The sequence below is a fragment of the Cibotium barometz genome, chromosome 18 (genome assembly GCF_041138505.1).
Source record: "Cibotium barometz isolate CiBa-2024 chromosome 18, ASM4113850v1, whole genome shotgun sequence".
NCBI lineage: Eukaryota > Viridiplantae > Streptophyta > Polypodiopsida > Cyatheales > Cibotiaceae > Cibotium > Cibotium barometz.
Window position 1 is genome coordinate 42,845,701 of NC_141063.1, and position 8,347 is coordinate 42,854,047.

At 43.5% G+C, this 8,347-nt stretch overlaps 1 protein-coding gene across 1 annotated transcript in view; it reads left to right on the top strand.

Moving 5' to 3' along the window:
- Positions 1 to 5,950, top strand: part of EMB2785 (elongation factor family protein) — a 66,315-nt gene extending 60,365 nt beyond the window's left edge. Inside the window, exons 11-19 of the mRNA XM_086812609.1 lie at positions 3,196 to 3,250; positions 3,355 to 3,479; positions 3,583 to 3,656; positions 3,763 to 3,812; positions 3,898 to 3,984; positions 4,101 to 4,151; positions 4,257 to 4,340; positions 5,294 to 5,344; positions 5,435 to 5,950. Of these exons, the coding sequence (XP_086668735.1) occupies positions 3,196 to 3,250; positions 3,355 to 3,479; positions 3,583 to 3,656; positions 3,763 to 3,812; positions 3,898 to 3,984; positions 4,101 to 4,151; positions 4,257 to 4,340; positions 5,294 to 5,344; positions 5,435 to 5,518 (661 nt within the window). The 3' untranslated portion in view covers positions 5,519 to 5,950. The remainder of the gene's footprint in view (positions 1 to 3,195; positions 3,251 to 3,354; positions 3,480 to 3,582; positions 3,657 to 3,762; positions 3,813 to 3,897; positions 3,985 to 4,100; positions 4,152 to 4,256; positions 4,341 to 5,293; positions 5,345 to 5,434) is intronic.
- Positions 5,951 to 8,347: the final 2,397 nt, after the last annotated feature.

An 8,347-nucleotide genomic window follows, 5' to 3' on the forward strand; every position in this document is an offset into this window, starting at 1 on the left:
GGAGGACTCTACCACAGCGGGTGAGGTTAGTGGGATTTGACAACTGCAGGTGGCACATCGACTTCTCCTATGGAGGCTGCAGGTGATTTGGCATGGCAACTATGGCTCTGGGAGAGCCGCCCCCTAACCAGGATTTAGTGGGACCTTGAGGAGTGGTGCTGGGGGGATCCGACCATTTGGCCAGAGGCTTTTGGTATCCCCTTCTTGTAGAACACTATCCATTTGGGCCGGCACATTTTTTTACATGAGCTAGATGGTATCGTGGTGGTGGCAGCTACCAATCGGAAGACCTAATGCCTCTCCTCCAATTTTCTTATAGACTATTGGCACCAAGTCTGGAATAGTTTTTGACCTTGGAAAATTATTATCTTCCTTTGGCTATTGGCACACCGCATTGTTGCGGTGGGAACGTGGTTGGTTATCGCTGGACGGCCACCCACGCACAACCAATGTGGCGCTTTGGTAGAGACTTAGCATTGTTGTCTTTGAGACTGCCCGAAGGCATAGAAGGTTTGGAGGATTCATTGATTGTTTACATCTGAACCGAGCACTCGCCGTTTTTTTTTCGTACACACCCGGGGCCCACTCAAGTGGGTGGAGCCGATTTCCCCTTCCAACAATTAGCCAATTATCATGGTCAGGCAAGGGCACATGGAGTGTGATTAAATGGGCTATGGAGGTGAGTATGGTTTACTCTATGAGGAGGATGGCACAAGTCTCAGCCAAGAACTCACACTCCTTTGGATATTGCCAATTTCTGCTTCCTCGGTATTCTTCAATGGACCCCAAAGGCCAGTGTAAGCCGAATATGGGAGCTTATGGGCAGCATTTTTGCTTGGCATATTTGGTGGGCTAGATGCTGTGAGGCCATTGATGGCTCCATCGCCCAGCCTGGAAGACGATCCATTTTATTTGGGCAGATGCCATTCACATCATTTGGGGGAGGTGGGAGTGCCTCACCGGCAACCGTGAGTGGATGCAGCAGTATCGCACAGCCTTCCTGCGCCCATGGAGTCCTGGTCCCTTCTGCATTTGATTTTTGTGTGTGTGTGGCAAAGGGGGGGGAAGGGGAGTGTGTGTCTGTTTGGAGGGAGGGGGGGGGTATGTGTTTTGCAAAATGGGCTGAATTGGTATTACAGGCCCCAATGTGGCTTTTCCCATACCCTTCTCTGATGTATCCTCCCTGGGAGAGTGGCCAGCTGGGAAGAGGGTGGTCCTGTGTCTTTTGGTTATCTTGACCTCTCACGAAGGTCCTTTGTACTATGTGAATCTCTACTGAGGGTTGTATTCTGCATTATGTGGATGTTTACTAATTGAACGATCTTTTCTTGGGAAAAAAAAGCACTGCACAAGGCATAACACAAAGCAAGGTTCTGTTGAGGTGGTAGACAGCAAGACTTATTAGATACCTGCTCACGGAACAGTTAATTTATTAGGTGTGGGTAAATTTATTTTGGAAGAACATCGTATGTGCAGTTTAAAGGTTATTTTTTCGGGCTAGATAGGAACTACAATTAGAAATGCATCAAGCAGCAGTGCAGAGCCTACCTAGAAACCACATGACTTGTGCCAGTTTGATTTGCGTTCCTGATGCACGACAAAAGATCTCGATCGCCTCAGTGAATCTCTGGAGATTCCCCACATTTCCAGATAGGTATGTTGTTGTGTCATCTCCGAACGCTGAGTCCTGCTGCTGCTCCCGAGTACAGAGGAGACGCAATCCTTGGAGCCCCGTCTCTTGGCTTGAGAGGAAACTGCTCATGGCCTCGACGACGAATAGGAAAAGGTAAGGTGCCAGTGGACAGCCCTCCCAGACCGAGTGAGAAAGGGGGAATCTGTCGCTTCGTTCTCCCTGAAGGAGAACCTAATTGTGAGAGGCTGAGTAAAGCCCTGAAACACCACGGAGCCACTCCACTGGGAACCCCATCCGGTGCATCGTGCTCTCTAGATGGCTCCAATCAACCCTATCATAAGCTTTCTCAAAGTCTAGGAGGAGCACTATGAGATCTTGTTGCCGCATCCTGGCTGAAGTTGTCGCCTCCCAGGAGGTGAAGATGTTGTCCAGAATGCTCCGATCTTGAACAAAACTTGTGTGAGTGTGATGGATCAAGTCAGGGAGGAAAGGCTGAAGTCTTTAGCTGATGGCCTTGGCCAGGATCTTGTAGGTGACCGGTCCCAAGAAGGGTGATGGGTCTCCACTGCGGGATCTCCAACCTGTCACCATCCTCTTTAGGAATCAAGTGTATCAAACCCTTTGAAAGCCTCTCTGGCATGGCACCTGTGATCATAATCTCATTGAATGCTGCCTTCCATGAGATCCCAGTGGCGAATAAAGAAGGAAACTGAAAGCCCGTCCGCCTTGGGTATTTGCCCCTAGGAAGAGCCGTCAATGCCTCCTCCATCACTTTTTTTTTCAACTGGCCTTTGGCTCAAGATCCTCCCATAGTTGCCAATGCTGGCGAGTCGAACTCAACTTGGTGGTAGCACCCTAGAGGATGAATGTTTGTGATCTTTGCAGGTGCCAGGCCCACCAAGGACGGTAGCCTATAGAAGATCCGTGAGTTGTCCGCGTGCAGGGCGACTACTGACATTTTTGCATACCAGAGTGGAGGCCTGTAAGGATGCAATAGTTGTAGCAAGGAGCTGACGGGCCGCTTCAGAGGAAGATAAGGAAGTTACCGTGGCCTCGGTCGGGGATGACGGAGCAGTGGAGCGAACACCAAGGGGAGAGGGGGGGGCACTGCAGGGGGTAAGCGTAGGTGGTAGGGGGACGCAGGTGGGACAGTGGGGGCAAGGGTGTGCTGAAGGGGCTGGGCGACTGCGCGGCGGGGGTGGGGGGGTGGAGGGGTGTTGGGGGGGGTGGGAGGGTGTGGGGAAGGGGGAGGAGGTGCAGGCAACACTGATCGCAGATCCAAGCTCATCTCTCACTCCATTTTATGAAGGAGAAGACTAGAATTAGTGAGGCCTTATTAAAATAACGAGCATGAGGGAGACAATGACAAGTAAAACAAGGTTTGAAATCAGCTCCAAAATTAGCAGCCATATTATAGCATCCTCAAGAAAAACAAAAGAGGACAGTTTTTATTTCTGCATGCTCTGATATATATTTGAACTGTAAAATAGAGAATGCTTGATGAATCAATAAGGGAGTATGGCTACAATACAATAACGTGTATGTATTTGTCTCTTTTGCAGGTACAAGTTTGAGAATGGCATCAAACTTGAACCACTTGAGGAGGTCATCATAGAGGTGTGTTTTGTGGATACTTTTCATCATGGATTCAATATCCAAAATGAGGGCTTTATGGTGTTGAAGTGTTGATAATCTTTACTATTCGCTGCTCGTTTGTGAAGGTTAACGATGAACATTCTGGGACTGTAATTGAGAGCATGTCTCACAGACGTGGAGAGCTGCTTGACATGGCTCCTTGCTCTGAAAGTGTGGGAAGAACGCGACTTTGTTTTACATGCCCCTCACGGTCAGCTATTCTTCATTTATTTTCAGACGATGTTTACTTCTGTTTGTTTGATATAGCACAGCTTTGCTCCAGAATTATGGACATAACTGGGGTGTTCATGCAGGGGCCTGGTGGGATACAGAAGCGTCTTCAACACAGAAACCCATGGGACTGGATTTATGCATAGATCTTTTCTTAGTAAGGGCCACATTTTAGCAATTTTGGGCTCTTTTTGAGCATTTTCCAATTGCAGTGTCTTTGCTGGTATGAATTTCTTATGTTGGTGATCAACATTGTATTGCAGACTATGCAAAATACCGTGGGCCTTTAGGCAATGTTAGAAAGGGCGTTCTGGTAAGAGTGTTACCTTCTCTGTTTCCTTGTGGTGACTTTGAATCTTGGATTTGTTAATTCAATACGAACATGGTCATGGCAACAGGTGTCAATGGCTGCTGGGACTATCACAGCCCATGCTTTGATGAATCTTGAAGCACGAGGCATTTTGTTTGTCCAACCTGGACTAGAGGTCATGCCAAAAGTTTTCTTTTTACTCTATTTTTGTGCTTCACATGTATGAACTTTTTGACCTGACAATGATGAGACCTGGAGGTTATTAACTATTATTATCTTGATTATGAACAGACCTACAATGGGATGATCATTGGAGAACACTCGCGTGATTCTGACCTTGAGGTGAATAATAAACATGCTAGAAATGGATTCATGGCATCAATTTTTGAATGGCTTGTCTTTTCAGCATCCTTGTCTTGAATGGCGTGTCTTGTTTTTTCTCTTCAGGTGAACCCTGTGAAGACAAAGGAGCTAACAAACGTGCGTGCAGCATCCAAGGATGAGAATGTCCGCCTCTCTCCTCCTAGACAGGTACTGCAGTTTAGAGTCTAGGATTGATGACATCTTTTGTCTGATGATTTTTCCCTTGGCTGTTTTTATAAAGTAATGTCATGTTTTTGAGAAGGCCTTTGATTATATAAGAGCTCCAGAACAATAGTACTTGGTATTGCTCACGATTGTTATAATAACTAAAGATCCTTTACATGTTATGTATTGCCTCGACATCAGGCAATGCCTGTGCATATGTACTGAGAGAGATGTTTCTGAGGGGGATAATTTTTAATGGAGGGTGTTGAGGAAATGCCTCACCCTTGCAGGAGATCCAGCACAGAAAGGCATATGTTCTAGGTGTAGAGCTGCAGAGGAAACAGTAGTTGTCATTGTAGGCCTAGAATAGCAGTGTTCACAAATGTTATGGGACACTGGGTCCAGGACAGTTGGAAGGTACAAACACCTGCCCCATTGGCTTCTATTTAAGCCTTTGGAGGGATCTGAGACTCACCAGCACGTCTTCACAATGATTGCATATGGGGTATCGAGGTACATCAGGAATCAGCTGATCTTTAAGAAGAAGTCCAGTGAATTGCAAAGTGGGATGCAAGAGGAGTCCTTTCAGATGTTAGACTCCTGGTTTATAGCCATAAGTTCGAGGCAGCTGCTGAGCATCTACTACATTGCCTTAAGCATGGTTATATGGCTGTAAGTCATAGTTCACGTTAATAGTACATTATGAACCTTAGAAAAAAAAAACCCAACATAGTTTGCTCAAGAAGAGGTTAATTATGTGTATTGCCTGCATTCTCAAGTCAACCCTCTTTCTTCTGATGAGAGAACCTCTTTTGGCATCCTTAACAAACATTGCATAGAGGGAAGGAGGTAGAGCTGGGGTTGCACACATCATGAAGCTTAATTTCTATGCAAAATGCTTTCTCCATTTGTGAAAGCTCAAAAAAAAAAAAGGATCCTTTTGTCTTTGATTTCAGATTTCATTGGAGGAAGCTATTGGGTACGTGGCATCCGATGAGTTAATTGAGGTGAGAGCTGTTTGTAGAAGTGTGAAGCCTTTGAATGAGAGAAACAATTGTTGATTTGGCTTTTTTTTTTGGGGGGGGGGGTTTCCGCAGGTTACACCCAAGGTTGTGCGGTTGCGCAAGAAGTTTCTTGATGCCAATAAAAGGAAAGCGGTGCGCCGCACCGGAAAGGAGTAGACCACTTCAATACCCCACCCAACCCCCAACTACCCCCAAAACCAGCTCCATGTTTAACATGCTCTGTGTTCATTTATTGGTTAAATCACTACATCATGGCAAATAGCAGCGTGGTGGCAGAGAGAAGCAATAACACAGAAACAAGAGTAACTTGGGTAGGGGTCGAGGTGGCGAGATCAAAGGGCAACAGCCATGAGTGGATCGACACGAAAGGCATGCATTTGCGGGGTACATGTACTCAAAAGTATCACTAGATACTTTCTCGGGGCTTTTGTTCATGCCCCAGATATATATATATATATATGTCTTATAGATGCCATCCATTCAATTGATAAATGTTTTTTGTACTTTCTCCTTGGAGATATTGTCTTCCCAATTTATTTAAGGGAAATAAAAGATGCATCCACTGCTGAAATTTCCAGCTTTCAACGAGCATCATTGCCCTCCAAAACTTCATAGGCTACCTTTTAAATTTAGTTTCTAAAAGCTGCCCCACACAAAATATATTTTCATCAGTTTTGGCCAAGGTACTTTATTGGCCTCCAATTTTGAAAATTTTGAACTCCAAGGCAGGGTTGCAAATTTCTGGCCAGGATCAAAAGTTTCTCGTCATCTCAGGAACATGTCAAGAAGCAAGGAAGATCTCCACATTAACTAGTATGGAATACTAGTTAATGTAAGTGTTTTAGTATTTGAAATCTTTTTACCTAGGCGTATATGAGCAAGTGTCAAGTATGTAGGGCTTTTTGGTTATTGGTTAGAATTACAAGGTGATATTATATGTGCTGAACTACTGAGGTGTGTTTTTATCATACTTGAAACATAGCACATGTGCTAGTAGAAGTTCATTGTAGAGCCCATGGCATAGTATACCTCCCCCAGTACTGTAAGGCATTGAAGCACATCAAGAGGAGATGGTCAGAGTTCAAACAGGACCCTTGTTGCTTGGGAGTGCATTGAAAACCAATGCAAGAGAAGGGTACTAAAAAAGGTTTAAAAGATAGTTAAATTATTGGTGACAAGGTGGTATTGAGCAAGGGTGAGAAAGCATGTGAGAAAAAGCATGGCTTCTTCTAAGAACACCACCTAGCATACACAGTGTTTGAAGGGATCGTTGACAAACTCAAGTTTGTGCATATATTTGTCCATCGTTATGTTCATAAATGATGAGTCCTCTCTTTTTAAGTTATAAACTTACATTGTCATGGAGGGTTGTAAGGGCTGCAATAGTATGTCTCCACAAAGAGTTATAATAACCTTACATTGTCATGGTAGATTGTAAGGGTTGCAATAAGTATGTGCTTTTAAACCCCATACAGAGTCGCTTTGTGGAGATTGGAGATGCTATCTACATTGACTAATCTAGTAACATACATGTGTTTATCATCTCATCTTTATTTTATGTTGTTAATTGAGTAGTATATTTTATGCTCATTGAGGTGAGCGATATATACTTATGCTTAGATAATTTTTCAAAGGAAGTAACATATGTCCGCTTTATCAAAGTGGTTAGTGTTTTTGAAAGTATTTTCGTATTGAGCATTATAAGTATACACATGCATCTTATTGTGCACTGCAATTGCAAGAGCGATTTATGGTTGTTGGATGTTTTCTTGTTGAGAAGCTAGTGAAAAATCTGTAAGAGTTTGTGTGGTAGAGACCAAGGCTCCAGAGCAACATGGTGGAAGACTAATATGTTCGATGGTCAGTGGATTTCATCTCCCATTCTCATAATCAAGTTGAACTTGCGATGCCATGATGTACTTGGTTTGTAAAGCTCCTCATCAAAAAGAAAAAGAAGCAAAATATGTAACTTTCTTGCCTTAACATTGGAATAGAATACTTGTGAGCTATCCCTCTTCACTAATGTTACGCTGTATGTTAAGGTGAACATGGTTTCACTCGTCCAATCCACCGTAAGGCGCCTTGCCATGTTAACAAGAGTGCATTGAAACATGCAAAATGGCCTTACCTTTTGCTTAATGTCAAATAAGAAAAGTCAAAGTATATTGCTTAGGACTAGTAACAGAGGTTGAAACATTTTTAAGCTTGGCGAGCCTAAGGTGAAATCTAGTAAGTTATATATATTTCATTTTTTAAAATAAGCAATACGTAATCATTCTTTTGCAATAGAATACTTACGAGATCTTCTTTTTCCTTACTTTTTCTTGCTTATATACTATTGGATTCATGCATATGGTAGACAGAGTGGAAGCAAGACCAAGAACCTCAAAATTTGCTCCCTTAGAAAGTACTTATTGTTGTATACGATAGTACAACAAAGGAGACATGTCTTGATTCCTGTTGAACTATAGTTGGTGGACTACTTATTATCCATAGTCACCTTCGGATAAACCTAGCTCAAGATTGACATCAAATCTTTGAAACGTTGTGGACATCTGCCGACACGAATTGACCGCACACAATGTAAGCAGAAGTCTCATTTTCCATATGAGCTATATATAGAAGCATCCTCATCATGTTCCCAAGTTCTAGTTCTTCTCCGTTTGGATGAGAAATAAGAAATATGAAGGTCACCTAAAAACAAGGGGATATACATTCACATAATGTGTCCTCAATCGCACGAGCCTACAACCTCAAAGCTAGGTTGGTAGAAGACATGTGCTATTGGAAGCTACACAACCTAATCCCATGGGGCAAGAAATCCCTCACCTTGAAACCTAGCACTCTATTACTCTACACTACCATGTGAACATGTAGAAGACATGCTTAGGATGGCATTTGAAATTGGAGGGGGGTTTCCACAAACATAATATCTACAAGCTTTGAGTTGGGCAAAACAAATTCAATGCACATCTTAAGAATGAC